We start from the raw sequence: 20346 nt of genomic DNA on the forward strand, positions 1-20346 counted from the left end.
CTATAGTTCATTTCAACCGTAAATGATCCGTGCGGTTAATTCCAACCGTAAATGATCCGTATGGTTGGCTTCTATGGTTTAGTTCCAACCATAAATTTCTATGAAATGGACATTTGATCTAAGAGATTAGTCAGAGTAAGATCTCTATCGTGCGGTATTTTTAATATTGTTTCTCTATCAAATAGAGATTCACCCACCTCCAATTTGCCACTGAAATCATTTATTTTGGTTGAGCAAATTCACATCTAAGGTTTTGGAATTAATCTAAAAAAAAAGAACTCTTTTTATCTCTCCACCAAACCTAACTCTTAATCTTATTTAATTTTTTTTACTAAATATAAAAAAAGTTCATTGAACTAAGGATTAGATAACTAAATTAACACGCTAACTAAATAAGAGCTTTTTAACCATTATAAAAAATATATAGATAAATGGCTTTTTGGAATTACTAATTAATGACTCATTATGTCTTGTCGTAGCAGCCCCTCTAATAGTGATAGTTTCAACAGTCCCTATAACAGGATGCCTGTTCTATGTTATTTGTGCTTTTTATCTGGATTTGACTCGTCCGGGTCGGAATTTTCCGGATCCTTTACCACATCCATATCAAATTCCACTAAAATAATCTTGGCAGTGTATGACACCATGTGCAACTCAGACAGTTTAGTGTGATGCATCTGTTTACCATGGATATTTACAATGGCTTGGTATGTGATCATAAAAATACATTTAATAAAACAATATGAGTAATTTTAATTAAAAGTTTATAATACAATATATGAGGAAAAAGAAAAGTAAAAATAAATAAATTATATTCCCTCTACAAGTTCCAATGGTGAAACTTAAATGTATTATTCATATAATCTCTACTTAGGAACCATCTTTGGGCACCATGATGGATTCCTATCTTCTCCTTGTAAAAAGGATTTGAGGTAATAGCAGCTACTATTCCATCATCTGATGTAGTAATAATAATCTTGGTGTAATAACATCAAGAAAAAAATATTTAATCTCTGTAATGAAACAGAAACTAAACAAAAATTGTACAACTGATTTTTCCTCTCAATCTCCGTCATAATCATTCATATTACTTCTTCACCACCTTGAATGAATGGTTTGATGATTGGGTCTGGTTTTCTTTCAATTTCCACCTCCAATTTGAATACTTGAGTCAAAATAAATATCTGCAAATTTTTTTCATTTATAATCAGAATTACTTCAAACAATTTTCTGAAGAAAACTACCATGTGATACATCCCTTGCTTGTAACATATAATGTGCATGATTTATATCTCTAGAACAATATCTGCAGCCAAACAATTGATTCAATTAGAACAATATAAACCATTTTTGGTAAATGTAATCTGAAAAATAAGGATTATGAGAAAATGCAAATCAATTAGTATCAACTTACAATCATCATCTGTCTTGTCCCATTTGTAACCACCATTGATCTTTTCTTTGGGTTGTTGTTCATCATCATCACCACCTTTACCATCATTTTCTTTATCTGTTTCCAAATAATAGTTGTCATTTTCTAAGAATTTCTTTGCAGTTGGTGTCGTAGGAGAATTTTTCGGACAATATAGGTTCTTGTTAATCATGGCCCTCAAAAGCTGCAATTGAGTAATAAACACAGTTAATCTCTATGTTCACAACAACGTAAAATCTAATATACATGAATTAACGAAAATGTAATGCAATGTATACCTTTTCGATACGGGATTCAGGAATTGAATCTCTGAAAGTTGGAGGTGCTGGAGGAGGGAAACCACTTCTACAAACAAACATCTTCTTTAGAAGAAAAGATATGGATTTCTTCTTTATTGATTTAGTACGCTCTGGACTTAGGTTCTTTTCCATGTTTGCTATGACACTTAGACTACGTCGAAGCTCACGTTGACATGGAGAATCAACATCATTAACTTTACGCTCAACTTCTAAACTCGACGGGCAGTTCAGAAACTTGTCTAATGGAAGAAGATTAAACAATTTTACTCCTCGTCTTCCTGATAATGTCCTACATTGTTCTTCTTCTGTAAGTGCTGGTTTTGGTTTACGGGACAATAACTTTTTTAGTTCCTCTTGTAATTTTCCAACTTCTTCTGGTGTAAAATCATCTAAATCACCGTCTCCTAATACTTCTGATAACGATGATGATGGACTAATTTCTTCTTCAATTATTTGATTATTGTTGCAGTCACTATGACCATGTCTTTTTGAAGACGATGATGATTCTTGGCCACCCTTATTAACTGCAGTGTTCCCAAATGTGCCAATTGCTAGTAACCCATGTGGCCAATCGCTGAATTCATCTTTCCGGCTTTCTTGCATCACAACATCTGCACAACAAAACAACACATGAATTGGATTATTTCATTTCAATGTCTCAAGATAATTATTCCAATAAAAATTATACTTACTGTTTTTAGTGGAAACCGCAACAGGTTTTTTACTGCTCACTGATGCTGGTTGTTTTCCATTGATCTTGCTTTGCATCCAATTCAAGAACTACAACAACACAAGCATTTCACAAGTATAAACATCAGCAACTTACACAAGAATGAATAGAAATGTACAACCACATAAGATATAACTCTTTCTATCTCTCAATGTAGCTTACCTTCATTGTGGTCTGACAGATGGGGACGAAAGATGAGTTCTTCCTTCTTCTTAAACTTGGGGTGGTGGTAGGGTTTCTAATCAGTTAATAGAACACAGTGTTGTGGTTGATTGTTGATGTTGTTGTTTTGAGTTCAAATTCAGAGCAGTGATACTTTTTATAGTACTGTAATGGACCTGCTGGTAGTAGTAAAAAACTAAGTGAATAAGGGTTTTGGGCAGTGTTAAATAGAGAAATGTTTTGAGGATTTCCACAGCCAAATTCAAGAAAACTTTTGTTTGGTACAAGTACCCAAAAAATTTAACTTTTTACTATGCGACTCACTCTTTTAACCTTTTCTCCTCCAACTAAGAATTTCACCTATATCTTATTTTGGTGGAAAATTAAATCATTAAAGCTTTTTAAGCTAATGGTTGCTTTTTCAAAAAAAAAAAAAAAAAAATCCTGGGGAAAGATGTTTGGAACCACTGAGATTTTAACCCCAGGCTAGAATTAGAACCCAAATGAGGTCCAATCAAAGGTGGAATTTAACCACTGGTTGATGACCGTGTGAGGACCCATTATTCCCAAAAATGTTCGTCACTTGCGGATTTTTGATTTAGATTGTGTCCACCAAATGGCTTATTCCTGTGCAGTCACACTGTTCGGAATTTTTACATTAGATTATCATATAGAGAGCTCTACTCTAATGTTAAGAATTCTAGTTAATAAACCCAACCCTTTTATTGCCTGCTGTTAATGGCCAAACGAAAGTAATCTAACACTAAACTGCATATCTCCAAACCGTAAACATACTAAACTGCAAGAAATAAACTTGATCCCAAAGCTTCCCACAATAAAAATCTAGACGGACTGATGTACAAACCTTTTGCCGTAGAAAGGCAGCAAATGATCCGACAAACATCACAAAGCAAGTTGGCCTATGGGATAGATGTACAGCCATTAAAAGGTTCAACGCCACGAATGACAATAAAATGTAGAATGACTGAATCTTTTTATGAGCCAATTGGATACCCACATTTACATGGGATTCAAAGGGGGGACCAAAAGATACTTGCCAAAAAGATGGGGGCGAAGTAATCTAACGGCTGATAACATGCCGAACGAAATGCACAGTGACTGAATCTTTTATGAGCAGAGTTTGATACCCACATTTACATGGGGGATTCAAATGGGGGGACCAAAAGATATTCTCGCCAAAAAGATGTAGCAAAGTGCATCCAATGGTTAATAACATGACATGACGGGAAAATGCATCCAAGGGACTATAACGAGAACGCGTCAGCCCTAATGTGGCAAATCATGCACTTCTAAAAAGATATGACTAAAAGAGATTTAGCTTTAGATTGAAGCATGTTAGTGGTTAACCTAGTGATTAGGACTTAACTACAGAACTTTAATTAGACAACTAGACAAGTGTCATTTTACCTACTGATTTATGGGCCAATAAGATTTTGTGTTTCATATCTAAAATCTGACAGGTGGAAAGTAATAAAATGTGAAAATTAGAGAAATGGTTAAAGGGTTTTCCATGACATCTTTTTAGGATCTTAGAATTCAGGGTTATTCATTGGTGATAGTGAATCAGATTATCACCTACTTAAAGTGGTTTCTATTTGTTAAAAAGATTAAAAGATTTAGACTGATAATAGGTTGACACATTTTGCATGGATGCAAATTCCCCATGCCAGGGAGGTAGTGTAATCATCACTGCCTAAAGTTTTTGGTTACTACATTAGCTATTTTCTGTAGTGAGAAGTCAAATCTTTTTTTACCTAGATATTCCATATCTAACACAAAAAACTCACATATACAAAGGAGGTGTGGTGGCCAAATGTTTAAATACATATTTAAAAGCTAAGGTGATGTACCAATCAGAGGACGAGACCGACATACATTTCACGTAAATTAAGGCCTCCAATGGCTACGATTTGTATCAAGCTTAAATATATAGTCCTAGTTCATGCAAAGAGAAAACCGAGATCACACCAAAAAAGAAAACCTCCCTAAGCTTATGATAAATGCAAGCAAATAGCTACTTAAAAGCACTGTACAGTAAAACTTTATTTTCTGCAGTGTGTTAAACTCACTTCAACACCTTTCACTATTCCATCTTCAGTCTACCTGTACTACTGCACTTGCGTTAACCGAGTATGTGGTCACTAGAGAAGAGACTAAACGAGGTTAATGAGGTTGTTACCATTAATCTTGATGTTACACTAATGAATTGATATGGTTGGTGTTTACTGATAACCTAATAATTTCAATAAGAAAACCCCACAAAAATGATTAAGTAACTACTACCCCTTTGACAATCCGTTTGACTGATTAAAGAGTGAGATCCCCTTTGAAAGGGAAACTTGTGGTTTGTAAAGAAACGGGTAGGAGTCGTAGGACAATAAAATCCCAAACTACCACAAAAAGTAGTTAATAAAGTTTTCCTTTCTAAGTAATAATACAAGTTATTGACCATGAGAAAACATTTGACCTACATTTGGAGAATAAAACCCCCTACTATAATCACTAGTTTTTACATCCTATAAGTAATAAACAAAAGAAATCAAAGTTCAAAAATCTCACCAAGCTATGATAGGTTAAGCTGGACCACAGGGACCAGCACAGGCAAAACACATAAGCCACGCACCATCAAAATCTAGTCTGTGATAGGTGAAGGGAGTTGAACTCCCCGAGGTATTAAATCGATCAAAAAAAAAAAAACTCCCCGAGGTATTAAACCAGAGGCGATACACAGCCTGCACTACGAAACCACCTATTCTAGCTTTAAGTAATATTTAGATCATCCCCGACAAATTAAGTTAAAAGTTATTTCAGGGGTCCATTGAGGAACTTCAATGGAGGGAGACGTGCTCGTGTTCAACTAGAAAAAGTAGTAAGAGAACAATCAACAACAAAAGAAAATCATATGAAGTAAATTTTCAAATGGGATCAAGGATAACATTTACCTACCTCAATTCGGAGAGTATTTAAAAGGGAGATTACATTCTCGCTGCCTGTCTCGCAAGGGACACTATTTTGTGGAGTGTTTCACGGTGTAAACCTGTAAATGCACCTGATTCATTTCAGAAGTGAACCAACACTGTCAAAATACTCCTCAAAATAAAAAAGAAACAAGAGTAAATTAACTTTGGGTAAATTTTTTTTGCTCTTGCGCTGCGACATCAAAGATGATCTACCGGTATCACAATCCAACCATTTATGATGATGACTACATACCAATCTGTCTAACTTTAGTTGTTTACTCATTTCCTATATAATCTTGGATGTACTATCATAACCAACCATAGTCAATGGCTACACATCTGCTAAACTTTAATGATGTAGTAGTGCAGGAGTAAAGAGAATATAAAAATGCAGGTCTGGAAAATCTTATTTTGATCACCGCCCTCGAAAGGGGCATTTGGAATCCCTAAGGTTCTAGACTTAAACGCGGTGTCGATTCGAGGAATAGACAGTAGATGGCCTTGCCTTGCCTCTCCTAACCAAAACCCTTACCCAGAGTATGTAAAGCAATAAAACTGAATGGAACAGGCTTCAAGTAAATAAAGTCCAGTGGGCCTGGTGGTAGTTGTTATCTAAACTACGTTTTTCACCTCAGCCCTCCAAGGATCAAAATAAAGTTCTACAAATTCAAAATGAGCTTGTTCCAAATACAGATTCAGTCATCGGACGTAGGGGTTGCAACGGACGGACGGTTGCGGATTAAGAGTCACCCGCAACCAAACCGTGAAAGTTGCGGATTTGGAAAATGGAACCGTAACCGGCCCAATCACCCGCGGATTTGGCATCCACGAATTAGCGGGTGATGCGGACCTGATGCGGATTAACTGCGGATTTAGAATTAAAAAAAAAAAAAAGTCTGCCTATCTGCGAAAATCCCTTCGTATGAATAATTGATCTCTATATTTATGTTAACTCACTGTCTCACTCCCATGATAATAAATTAATAACAATGGAGCAAATGTCAAAGTTTTGTTGCACAACATTATGAGTACAATATATACTTAATAGGTAGTAATCTTAATTAACACTACAACTGATAAGTGTAGTGATCTTTAATCATTTGATTAAACACCTTGTTTTTGAAAACGAATTTAATTTCCTCTATGAATTGACAAACAACAGGATAAATTTTCTGGATTAGTGCTTTAGAAGGATTCTTGTCCACATTAGACCACCTTTGGCGGATAATTAGCTACCATGTTTTGTGTTTATATTCAGTATCAAGAGGAGGGCATAGCTTCTTTTTCTAGTAGTTCTCACAACATACGGAGTGGATCACATGCAAGCATCGAGAAGTTTCAAAACCTTCAGTTTCTTCAAGAAGATTATGCAGATCTTGAAATGTTCTCTGAAGAGGACGAACCTCTTATTCCCAGTAAATTAAATTAGAGATATCTAATCTAAATCTAAAACTCTTTTTTTGCGGATGCGGGTGAATCCGCGGATTTCAAAGTCCAACCGCAACCAAACCGCTAAACCTTGCGGATTTGAAAACTCAACCGTGTCCGGTCCATAGATTCTTGTGGATTGGTTTTCACCCGCAATTTTGCGGACAGTTACGTGTGAAAACCGCGGTTTCGGTTTTTCTACACACCCCTAATCGGACGGACTGCTCAATCTGAGCATGTTCCAGATGAGACTGAATCTGCATATTAGTTTTCCCTGCAGTAATCTATCCTTTTGTCTTCAATTTTTTTTTTTTTTGAGATTCATCACATATCATCATTCTTTAATTAGAGTTTTAGTGCTTAGATCAAGTAAAATACTGCCTAAATTATTATTTAAAGGGATTAAAAAACAACAAATGAAGGACAACGCCCTCCAGCCAAGATGAAGTAAAATAGGGGAATAGTACGCTTACCTGCATTAGATGTATATACTTCCTACAATGATCAAGATAACAGTAAGATATACCTTCATCTGTACTTGTATTGGCTTCATCAATGATCATACATAATGTAAGAAAAAGAATGAAGTTACTTCATCAGTATCAGTTGTCATTGTTTGATTATTGTAATATCCATGTGCAGTTATCGAAAAGATCAAACATCAAGTAAGGTTATAGTATACCCATGTACAGCTATCGACAAGAGCAAATATCAAGTATTGTTATAACTATGTACACTTACCAAAAAGAGCAAACATCACACGCCTATGGTATAAACTATTAAAGCTCACAAACTCGAGGAGTCTAGAAATTAGACTCCCACAACCTCAAGTAATAACAAGGTGAAATGAGATCTGCAATTTTTCGGCAATCACGCTTATATGTACGATTATTTAAACTTAGTACTCAAACTGTATTGCTGTTCATAGAAGCCTTGAAAAATTATATCTGTATTGTTGCAAGATTTAGATTCCAGACGAGTTTTTAACCTAAGCCACTGCTGGGACTCAGTGATGTATTACTTGAAAGTTGACTTACTTCCAAGTAATCCATAGCCGCAATGTTAACTAGATTTAAACTCAAATAACTTGAAAGTTGTCATATTAAGCATGATGCTGCATTCCTTTTAAAGAGAGCAAAATGATATTCTAAAAATCATGACAGGAATCACAGATCCAGGGTGTAACATTGCAAACTAGGTAATGAAATAGAATGTCGGCCGCACACACCCCAAAGTCATGGCATCATATTTGTTAATCCATGGATACACATCGAATATATCGTAACTCGTCAACACATGCAAATTTAGTACATATCTTATAATACATAGGATATATACAAGTATGGTGTAGATGTACATAGACGGTGTAAAGAAGAGGCTGAACCCATGAGGGACGATATACTTAGTATGGTGTACATGTACTTAGTATGGTGTACAACATTTTGATGGCCGTGCCTCTAACCGGTGTCAGAAGCAGAATGAAGGAGTACAACTGTACAAGCTCATTCCTTCTTCCCAATATAAGTCTGCTACTAACCAGTACAAAAATCATTTGTTTTTCTTTACAAATACAAATTCATAAATTTCATGGTGTTCTCGCTTTGCGTGATTTCAACCAAAGCATTAATAAAATATTATATAAATTACATACTATCATCCATTGTTAATGTTAGCAGTGATACAGTTGATAAATTAAGGTCTAAATTAAACATATTATACTTGAAAGCATTGGCATAAAGGTTTGTGTGACCCTACAGATATATTATAATTTTGGTTCACCGAGGTTGCATAACAAGTCTGTTCTCGGACTCTGAACCTGTTGTACTATTTCGACTGCGGTAAATAAGAGTTCGTTGCTCGATCTTGTAAAGATTCAAAAATAAAGATATATACAGAAAATATGTCACAAGATCAAGAGGAACTAGGACTCAGGATTCCAATGTGTTTCATATTCAAGTGGCTCAGAAAATAATCCTAGGCGATTATAGCTCAAAATAAAAAAAATATTAACTCTATCTTAGACAAATTAGATTCTATAAAATATTACTTGTATATTATAAGCATGGCACATCAAGAATCCCTAGGACTAAGCATGTTCCATCAATTGAAATCATAAATCAATTAAAATCGGTGCAAAAAGTGAATGAAGAATTATTTTAATAACCACATGGCTGAAAAACAGCTTCCTCCATCATCCCAGTATTGGGGTTTAGCTATTCATATTAATCATACACTCAAAATATTAATTCAAAGATCAAAGTGTGATTAAAAGAGTCAAAAGTTATAAAACAGTGGTTCTGTGACCCACAAAATACGTCCAGAAAGAAACGATACCAGGGAGCTGCAGTAAAAAACGACACTCCACTGCTGCTGTTGACGCTGCAGAAAATAAGACTGCTCTGCGCAGTCCGTTCTTACTGGTGTGATGATTAAGATGCACACAAAACACTTGCAAGTATACAAGGTCAAGATTTGTAATAAAAGAGTGAGTAGGGGTTTGTCCACAGGGAGAGGAGCATATGAGAAGTTTTCCTAGCTAAGGTGTGTAATGAGCTAAGGGCAGGCAAGGTTTCAGGCAGAGAAATAAGAACACAAGGTAAAGCAATAGAGAAACAGGCTAAGAACCAAAGCAGGGAAAGATAAGCAAAGAACCAAAAGTGCAGGGTAAAGCAATAAAGAAGCAGTTAAGAAAAGCAACAAACAACCAAGGCTTGGCAGCCAAGGGCAAGAGGCAGGATTGTGCACTGACTTCAGTGCACAGTAGCTACAAGATGCAGGAACATAAAAAGCAAGAAAATATAGCTGAAATGCAAACACACAGGACTTGAAAAAGTGACTGAAATTAAGATTGACTGAAAGAGAAGTGGTGGGTAAGCCAAGGCTGATGATCCACCTTGTGTCCTAATCAAGTGACATGGTCTAGGTTATGTTCAATCCTAAGCATACAACTAGAAATGAAAGAACACCAACTTGCTCACTAGTCTACCCCTAGCATTGGCTGTCTTTTGACAGTACAGCCAATCACAGGCTCTATGAGCATTGGCCTCTCTCAATTACACAATCAAAACACAGCAGGGAAGAACTATCCTAGCTCAATCACACTTGACAGTGCACAAGGCTTCACTGAGCCTTGGCCTGAAACTGATTAGCTCATGCTAACCATGTTTTGGCAACAAACATACATCATATGAGATAAGTTAAACATAAATTGCAGCATATCAAATAACTACAACACATAAGCAAATTGCAACTGTAAACATACAAGTACTGAAATTTTCAGTTCATAAAATTTTTTCTCCAATTCTCTACTGGCTAGTCCAGAGAGGTCAATCGTCTCTTTCTAATACTTCCCATAACACTAATTTATACCCATTACACATTTTTGGGTTTTCCCCCAATTTTCCCCCAAAATCAGTAGAACTAGGGTTTGGTGAAATTGATTTACCTACTGTTGATGAGATACTCGCTCCATCTCGTCGACCCATCTTCTCTATTCTTCTCGTTCCTCTCGAGCTCCAATTGCTGCTAATCATCATTATATCTTCAATTTCTCACCTAGGGTTTCAGTCAGAGATGAGAAATTGAGGTTGTATGATGTAAAAGTGGTAGTGATGGGTTAGGTAGTGATTGGGGAGAAATAGTGGAGTGATTTGGGGTGAGGTGGTGGTGATGGAGACGGACATGGTGGTGGTACGGGGCATGGCGGTTCTGCAGAGGGGGTGATAGGAGATGGTTCGATGGAGAAGGGAAGGGTGTTTGTTTGAGGTGTAGGTGCTCGGTCGCTAGGGTGTGAGGCGAGTGTATCGAGTTGATGATCTGCGACGCTGAGCCGTGGGATAGGGAGATGAAAGATCAATCGGACGGTGAGATGAAGTGAAGCTTGTAGCGACCGCTGGATTATATAATACAACAAAATCAACGCCAGATGGAGTTAGGTGTTGTAGTGTAAGGCGGAGATATCAAACGTTGATGAACAGCAAGGGAGCGACCGTTGGATTCAACACCATCTAATCTGAAGGCTTGGAATTTCAGCGCTGTGGTGCTTGGCAGAGACTTCAGATTTTGATGCTCTATGAAGGAGCGACCATCGGATGCTTCTGGAACTGATCTGACGGCTGAGAACGGAGGCGCTTTTGTGTGTAGAAAATGAGGTTGTGCGCACCATTCTTCGCGGCTTCCTTGCGTAATTTCTCCCGGCTTTTCACTACTTTTCTGCTCTTTTCGCTCCGCGACTCATCCGAACTTTATTTATTACCTAAAAATGCAAAATTAATTAATAAAAATATTATTCTTGAAAACAATGAAAATACAGAATATGGGATAAAATGTAGAATTAATGCACAAAAGATGAGTTAAATGCCAACAAAAAGGGATAAATATATACAATATTTGGCACTCATCAAATACCCCCAAACCTGAATTTTACTTGTCCTCAAGTAAAACAAAACTAAGGAAATCCTAACTATACCACTGTCGCTGGTCTCTCGAATGCATTTAGCGTATGCACTAAGCCTTTTAAACCACTAAGTGTCCCTAGTGGACGAGTTGAAGTCTCGTGAAGGTTTGCTTAGAACGTACCTACAAAGTTCTAGGTCAAAATATAAGCTCAGATTCCATCAAACGTGACATGTGCAAAACAGTTAAGCTCACAGCAAAATGGAGATGTCAATCTAGCTATCGAAGGCACAATCCTAGCACTGATAACAAAAAAACATGTGATAAGAGTGTAAAGTGTATCTACACATGTGTAAAGAAAGATCTGAAGTCATGACTACTAATCACCAAGAGATAGTTTCTCAGGCTAAGAACTGAGGTCGAAATCTAGCTAGCTGTCCGGACTTTACGAGAAGTGTGAATGAGTTTGAGGTATTTCACAATTCTCGCGTTGTACATCAATGGCATACACCCTCCTTGCTTATTACAAAAACAACAAAAGATGACATTACATGACTCTTATTTACATTGACTATCTCTTTTTTTTTGGAACAAGAGATGATGGAATTGATAAATACTTGATTTTTTTGTATTTTTCTGATATTTTTTTCTCTTTTTTTTTTTTTTTTTTTTTTTTTTTTTTTTTTTTTTTTTTTTTTTTTTTTTTTTAAAGGAAACACTTTTGATACATACAAAAGGAAACAAAAGATTACATGACACTTTGCAAGAGGTAGCCCTTTTTGATGCACCCAGTTAAATTCGATGGTTGTCTTTCTTAATGTAACCTCCACTTCTATCCCAACCAACCAAAGAACAAGCTAGTCCAGTTTCGTTCAGTATTCTAAAGTGATTGGCAATCGTAACTTCCTATCAAACACCTTGAAGATCGAGGCCATACATGTATTGGTAGATCGTGCGCGTGCAAATTTCTTATCACTATGTGAATTGTGCTAGAATCAGGGTGCCTAAATATCTAGACTAAGACTCCTAATAAAAATACATATTTGCACAAGAGTCAACATTTCAAGGTAAATGAGCTCCATTTTTTTTTTATGATTTTTCATTTTTTTAATTTTTTTTGAATTTTGATTTTTTTTATTTTTTTTTTTTTTTTTTCAAAAAGAAGGAGTTCGTTTTCAATTATGCATATTATCATGGTATCTACTCTATACCCCCAAACCTAAACTAAACATTGTCCTCAATGTTTCAAAAATGGAAAGAATTATAAAACAATATATGAAGAGGAACATGCTGAGTAGAGTAAAAGGAGAGAGAATACCCGATTGTACGGTGGTAGCTCGATTAAAACTCCGTTATTCAAGGCAAAAATCCATCATATTAGCAGTCACAATGGATGAGCACAAAATATACAAAAGGAAATTTAACTAACACATTATCTACAAGAAATTTTGGTTTTTAATGGGATTGGACTTTTTGGAAAAAATTTGGTTTTGTTGGGAAAACAAAATTTTGGTTTTTAGGGAAAATTTGGAAAACTTTTGGTTATTTAGGGAAAGAGTGGACCAGTTTAGTCCACATAGACTGGGTCCTCCAGGTCGGTTGTTTCAATGTCGGGTGGAAATGGCTCAAGGAATGGCTTTAATCTCTGCCCGTTGACTTTGAAAACGTTCTTGTTGGAGACATCCTCCAGCTCTACAGCTCCATGAGGAAAAACTGTGCGTACTAGGTACGGACCCTTCCATCTGGAACGCAGTTTTCCTGGAAAAAGATGTAATCGGGAGTCATACAGCAAGACTTTCTGACCAGGAGTGAAGGATTTGCGCAGAATACGCTTGTCATGAAATATCTTCATCTTTGCTTGTACAGCTTGGCACTGTCATAAGCCTCATTTCTCAACTCTTCCAACTCGTTGAGTTGAAGTTTCCTTTGAATTCCAGCTTCGTCCAGAGAAAAGTTCAGCTCTTTGATTGCCCAGTAGGCACGATGTTCTAATTCCACAGGTAGATGGCACGGCTTTCCATACACTAGACGATAGGGGGACATGCCAATTGGTGTCTTATAAGCTGTTCTATAGGCCCACAAAGCATCATTCAATCTCAATGACCAATCTTTCCTGGACGGGTTGACCGTCTTCTCCAGAATGTGCTTAATTTCCCTATTAGACACTTCCACTTGTCCACTAGTCTGAGGGTGGTACGGAGTAGCAACCTTGTGAGTTATGCCATACTTGCGTACTAAAGACTCAAAGTACTTGTTACGAAAATGTGAACCGCCGTCACTGATGATAGCTCTAGGGGTACCAAAACGTGAAATATGTTCTCCTTTAGAAATGAAAGTACCACCTTGTGGTCATTTGTTCTGGTTGCTATGGCTTCTACCCACTTAGAAACGTAATCAACTGCGACTAGGATGTACAACTTGCTGTCAGACATGGGAAATGGACCCATGAAGTCTATCCCCCAAACATCAAAAATCTCCACAATCAAAATGGGGTTATAACCGGAAAAGCCATCTAGAAAACAGTAGTGACTGTGTCCAGACACACGTTCTAGCATTTGGTCAATGAAAGGGAGCGGGAAGTGATCCTTCCTTGTTACTGTGTTCAACTTCCTGTAGTCGATGCATACTCGCCATCCTGTGATTGTACGAGTAGGGACTAATTCATTCTTGTCGTTCTGAACAACAGTAATGCCTGACTTCTTAGGCACAACTTGAATGGGACTAACCCATTTGCTATCGGGAATTGGGTATATGATACCCGCATCAAGTAGTTTCAGGATCTCTCCTTTGACTACATCTCTCATGTTAGGATTAAGTCTCCTTTGCATTTCCCTCGATGGTTTGGCATTCTCTTCAAGGTTAATGTGGTGCATGCAAATGGTGGGACTAATTCCTTTGAGATCTGAGATGGTCCATCCTAAGGCCTCTTTGTGTTCCTTAAGTACTTCTAAAAGCTTACTTTCCTGTTCCGTGTCTAAACATGATGAAATAATGACAGGTAAAGTATCAGAAGAACCTAGGAATGCGTACTTCAACGTACTAGGCAATGGTTTCAATTCAAGCTTGGGTGGCTCAACAATGGATGGAATAAGCTTGGAATCAGAGAATAGGGTTGTTCCACTTCATATTTCCTTTCAGTGACGTCCATTTGAGGTACAGATTCGAGCAGAGATAGGACGTCACTACAGTATGCATCATCATAGAAATCAGGGTTAAAGTTCTCCATACATGCTTGAAAGGGGTCAACGGATAGAATGTTAGTCAACGAATCTTGCATTAATCCTTCAATCATATTAACTTCATGTACATCATCATCATCAAGATTCACAGGTTGTTGACTAATATCGAACACATTCAATTCTACCGTCATGTTACCAAAAGACAGTTTTAACACTCCATTCCGACAGTTGATGATCGCGTTGGACGTAGCCAAGAAAGGACGTCCTAAGATGACAGGAATGTGACAGTCTGGGTTTTGTACAGGTTGAGTGTCTAAGACAATGAAGTCTACGGGAAAATAGAATTTGTCAACCTTGATCAAAACATCTTCCCCACTCCACGAGGAATCTTGACAGATCGGTCTGCCAGTTGTAGAGTGATAGATGTTGGTTTCAACTCCCCAAGACCTAACTGCTCATAAACAGAATATGGCAGTAGGTTAACACTTGCACCTAGGTCTAATAACGCTTTATTGACCGTGTGTTCTCCTATAGTGCAAGAAATTGTTGGACATCCTGGATCCCTAAACTTGGGTGGAGTTTTGTTCAGAATGATGGAACACCTGCTCAGCTAAGAAAGCACGTTTTTGCACATTGAGCTTGCGCTTTTGAGTACAAGTCTTTGAGGAATTTGGCATAAGCAGGGATTTGCTTGATTGCTTCAAGAAAAGGAATGTTGATGTTGACTCTCTTGAACAGATCTAACATCTCATTGTAATGGGTACTTTTCTGTTGATAGATCAATCTTTGAGGAAATGGGCAACAGGAAGATGAGTTGGCAAAGGGACATTCACAGCAGTAGAATTGTCAGATTTTCCAACTTGCTCAGATTCTTTGGTTTTCTGGGGTTGTGGAGACAGTGTGGAATTTGTATCAGATCATTAGGTTCGCCTACGTTGTTCTCGATGACTTTACCACTTCGGAGGGTGGTAATGGCATGGATTTGATCAGGTGAGGTTTCAGTGCAGGATGTTGTGCCTGTTTGAAATATCCTCTTTGGATTTTGTTGGGGTTGGCTCGGAAGTTTACCCTTTTCTCTCTCACATATTTGATCCATCTTTTGATCTAGATTTTTCTGACTTTGCATCAAACTCTGGAACATTTCCTCTAAGGTGGATAATCTCTTGTCTGTATTGTGTTGAGGATATGATTGTTGTTGAGAGTTTGATTGTTGTTGAGGGTTTCTCGGGTGTTGATAACCTTGATTGTTCTGATATCCCTGATTGTTTTGATAGCTCTGATTGGTTGAGATGGTCCTCCTTGAGTGGGTCCTTTTGACCATGAAAAGTTAGGGTGGTTTCTCCATCCTGGATTGTAGGTCTGTGAATAAGGGTTATGCTCTGGTTTTGAAACATGGCATGTGCCTGTTCAAGCCTAGACTCCTGGATGCAAGCAAATCTGGACAATTTTGGAATTGATGGTTGGGGTCGTTACAAGCAGCACAAACAGATGAAGCGACATGTTCTCGGAGAGTAGTGGTGGAAGGTTTTGAATTTTTATGTAGTTCTAACTCTTCTAATCTCCTAACTATTGATGCCATGTTTGCTCTACCCTCAAAATCCGCTTCAATCCTAAAAGCCTTTGCTTCGGATGTAGTCTTTCTGGTTTCACGGATGGATTCCCACTGTTGCGTCTTTTCAGCTACTTCAATCAAGAAGTCCCAAGACGCGTCAGCAGTTTTATCTACGAATAGACCATTACACATCGACTCAACCGTTGTTCGGGTGGACACATCTAGACCTTCATACAAAATTTGCACAAGTCTCCATTTTTCAAAACCATGATGGGGACATTGGAGCAATAATTCATTGAATCTCTCCAGGTATCTAGCTAAGGTCTCACCTTCTAATTGCACAAAGCTATTCAGACTTTGACGAATTGTCGCAGTCTTGTGGTTCGGGAAAAACTTTTTGAAAAACTCCTTTATGAGGTCATCCCATGTCATGATGGATTGAGGCTGTAAAGCATAGAGCCAGGCCTTTGCCTTATCTTTCAGGGAAAAAGGAAAAAGCCTTAACTTCAGGGTTTCGTCGGTCATTTGAGTGAAACGCAGAGTTCCACAAATTTCCTCGAATTCTCTCACGTGGTGGTACGGGTTTTCATTCTCAACACCTCTAAAAATAGGAAGCATCTGTATTGTGCTAGATTTCAGCTCATAATGGCCATTAGCCTCGGGCAGCAAAATACAGACGGTTGACTGGCTCTAGTTGGGTACATATAATCCTTGAGGGTACGTGGTTCTCCCATTGTTTCTGGTTGATCTGGACTGTCTCCCTCAGAACTTAGAATTTCGATAGGTTCGTCTGGGTTAATTCTAACAAGTCTGTTTGTCTGGTCTCTGTAGGTCACAATCATGTCCTAGTAGGTACCTTAACTAACATGTTGGTCAGACAGAGCAATCGGAAACAATTTGGCCCAAGGGTTATGAAGATTTGGTTTTTGAATGGGTTTTGGTTTAAAGAAGGGGTTTTGTTTTTTGGTTTAAAAATTTTGGGTTTTTGAAAATTTTTGAACTAAACCTATCATAAATTATCACAACTCATAAAAGAAAATAAAAACAATAATAATTAAACAAACCCATAAAAGAAAAGAAAAATAAAAGAAAAATAGAAAAAAAAAAGAAAAAAAAAAAAATAAAAAATTATTACAATCCCAAATAAAAAAAAGAAAAAGAAAATAAAAATTATTACAATCCCAAAATAAATAATTAAATAAATTATTACAAGCCCAAATTTGAATTTAAATGAGGCCCAAGTGGGTTAACTCATGGGTTAGGCTTACTTGTTTTTGGAGGGAAGCCCAAAAATAGGCTTTTAGTCCCCTTTTAGTTGCACCCCAGTTGGGCTTTAGGATCGTCCTAGCAGCTCACGTCCAAGCCCAGCAGCAACAGGTGGAGCAGAGCCCAGCAGCAGCAGCAACGGAGCCCAGCTGAAGTTGCAAGCCCAAGAGCAGAAGTTGCAAGCCCAGCAGAAGTTGAGGTTACTGAGCCCAGCTCAGTTGGTTCAAGCCCAGTTCAGAGATTGTTGCACAAGCCCAGCAGAAGAGGTTGGCAGCAGGCCTGGCAGCATCAGTTGGCAGCAAGTTGGCAGCAAGTTGGATCAGAAGCAACAGCAGCAGCAGCAGCTAGGCAGCTTCAGTTGGCAGCAAGCTTGGCAACAGCAACAGCTTGGCAGCAGCAGCTTCACTTGGCAGCAGCAGTTGCTTTGGTTCACCAGCAGCAACAGCAGCAACAGCAGCAACAGACTTTGGCTTGGCAGCAACAGCACAGCACAGCAACAGCACAGCACAGCAGCAACAGCAGCAGCAACAGCAGCAGCAGGCTTTGCAGCAGGCTTGGCAGCAACAACAAATAATGCACAGCTCCAGCAGCAGTTAGCAAGTGAACAAGATAGCAATGAACACACACAACTATGCAAGCACAACAAGGCCACAACAGCTATGAAAACTTCAAAAATATGGCAGCCAGCTCCCCGGCAGCGGCGCCAAAAACTTGGTGTGATGATTAAGATGCACACAAACACTTGCAAGTATACAAGGTCAAGATTTGTAATAAAAGAGTGAGTAGGGGTTTGTCCACAGGGAGAGGAGCATATGAGAAGTTTTCCTAGCTAAGGTGTGTAATGAGCTAAGGGCAGGCAAGGTTTCAGGCAGAGAAATAAGAACACAAGGTAAAGCAATAGAGAAACAGGCTAAGAACCAAAGCAGGGAAAGATAAGCAAAGAACCAAAAGTGCAGGGTAAAGCAATAAAGAAGCAGTTAAGAAAAGCAACAAACAACCAAGGCTTGGCAGCCAAGGGCAAGAGGCAGGATTGTGCACTGACTTCAGTGCACAGTAGCTACAAGATGCAGGAACATAAAAAGCAAGAAAATATAGCTGAAATGCAAACACACAGGACTTGAAAAAGTGACTGAAATTAAGATTGACTGAAAGAGAAGTGGTGGGTAAGCCAAGGCTGATGATCCACCTTGTGTCCTAATCAAGTGACATGGTCTAGGTTATGTTCAATCCTAAGCATACAACTAGAAATGAAAGAACACCAACTTGCTCACTAGTCTACCCCTAGCATTGGCTGTCTTTTGACAGTACAGCCAATCACAGGCTCTATGAGCATTGGCCTCTCTCAATTACACAATCAAAACACAGCAGGGAAGAACTATCCTAGCTCAATCACACTTGACAGTGCACAAGGCTTCACTGAGCCTTGGCCTGAAACTGATTAGCTCATGCTAACCATGTTTTGGCAACAAACATACATCATATGAGATAAGTTAAACATAAATTGCAGCATATCAAATAACTACAACACATAAGCAAATTGCAACTGTAAACATACAAGTACTGAAATTTTCAGTTCATAAAATTTTTTCTCCAATTCTCTACTGGCTAGTCCAGAGAGGTCAATCGTCTCTTTCTAATACTTCCCATAACACTAATTTATACCCATTACACATTTTTGGGTTTTCCCCCAATTTTCCCCCAAAATCAGTAGAACTAGGGTTTGGTGAAATTGATTTACCTACTGTTGATGAGATACTCGCTCCATCTCGTTGACCCAATCTTCTCCTGATTCTTCTCGTTCCTCTCGAGCTCCAATTGATGCTTTAATCATCATTTATATCACCAATTTCTCACCTAGGGTTTCAGGCAGAGAGATGAGAAATTGAGGTTGTAAATGATGATTAAAGAGATGGTACGTGATGGGTTTAGGTAGAATAGAGTTGGGGAGAAATTAGTGGAGTGATTTGGGGTGAGGTGGTGGTGATGGAGACGGACATGGTGGTGGTACGGGGCATGGCGGTTCTGCAGAGGGGGTGATGGAGGAGATGGTTCGATGGAGAAGGGAAGGGTGTGTTTGTTTGAGGTGTAGGTGCTCGGTCGCTAGGGTGTGAGGCGAGTGTATCGAGTGTGATGATATGCGACGCTTAGCCGTGGGATAGGGAGATGAAAGATCAATCGGACGGTGAGGTGAAGTGAAGCTTGTAGCGACCGCTGGATTATATAATACAACAAAATCAACGACGCCAGATGGAGTTAGGTGTTGTAGTGTAAGGCGGAGATATCAAACGTTGATGAACAGCAAGGGAGCGACCGTTGGATTCAACAACCATCTAATCTGAAGGCTTGGAATTTCAGCGCTGTGGTGCTTGGCAGAGACTTCAGATTTTGATGCTCTATGAAGGAGCGACCATCGGATGCGTCTGGGAACTGATCTGACGGCTGAGAACGGAGGCGCTTTTGTGTGTAGAAAATGAGGTTGTGCGCACCATTCTTCGCGGCTTCCTTGCGTAATTTCTCCCGGCTTTTCACTACTTTTCTGCTCTTTTCGCTCCGCGACTCATCCGAACTTTATTTATTACCTAAAAATGCAAAATTAATTAATAAAAATATTTATTCTTGAAAACAATGAAAATACAGAATATGGGATAAAATGTAGAATTAATGCACAAAAGGTGAGTTAAAATGCCAACAAAAAGGGATAAATATATACAATATTTGGCACTCATCACTTACTGTTCTTCAAGGTCCTCCAATGGCAGCAGCAGCAGGTGTGAATTACTGTTAATCCTTCTTCTTCGCTCCTCTGCGTCCCAAACCTTCCCCAAACTCTTGATAAAACTCTCTACCACTTCTCAACAGCCTTTATATACACAACAGGGTCCAAATAACTCGATTAAATCCGAGTTTATCTCCCTTTTTCTT

The 20346-nt window shown here is 38.3% G+C and overlaps 1 protein-coding gene across 1 annotated transcript; it reads right to left on the minus strand.

The window, feature by feature from the left end:
- Nucleotides 1–748: 748 nt before the first annotated feature.
- Nucleotides 749–2792, minus strand: LOC113337151. The gene is made up of 5 exons (XM_026582840.1): nt 2624–2792; nt 2424–2511; nt 1711–2342; nt 1415–1616; nt 749–1306 (listed from the first exon to the last, which is right to left on the minus strand). The coding sequence occupies exons 1-5, from the start codon at nt 2627–2629 to the stop codon at nt 1287–1289; spliced, it is 948 nt and encodes a 315-aa protein (XP_026438625.1). The 5' UTR covers nt 2630–2792; the 3' UTR covers nt 749–1286.
- Nucleotides 2793–20346: the final 17554 nt, after the last annotated feature.

Source organism: Papaver somniferum, unplaced genomic scaffold (genome assembly GCF_003573695.1).
Source record: "Papaver somniferum cultivar HN1 unplaced genomic scaffold, ASM357369v1 unplaced-scaffold_158, whole genome shotgun sequence".
NCBI lineage: Eukaryota > Viridiplantae > Streptophyta > Magnoliopsida > Ranunculales > Papaveraceae > Papaver > Papaver somniferum.

Coding starts and splice junctions, on each gene's coding strand:
- LOC113337151 (XM_026582840.1), bottom strand. Junction 2,343..2,423: donor TGCGGTTTCCACTAAAAACA/GTAAGTATAATT, acceptor TTTGTTGTGCAG/ATGTTGTGATGCAAGAAAGC. Junction 1,617..1,710: donor CTGAATCCCGTATCGAAAAG/GTATACATTGCA, acceptor ACTCAATTGCAG/CTTTTGAGGGCCATGATTAA.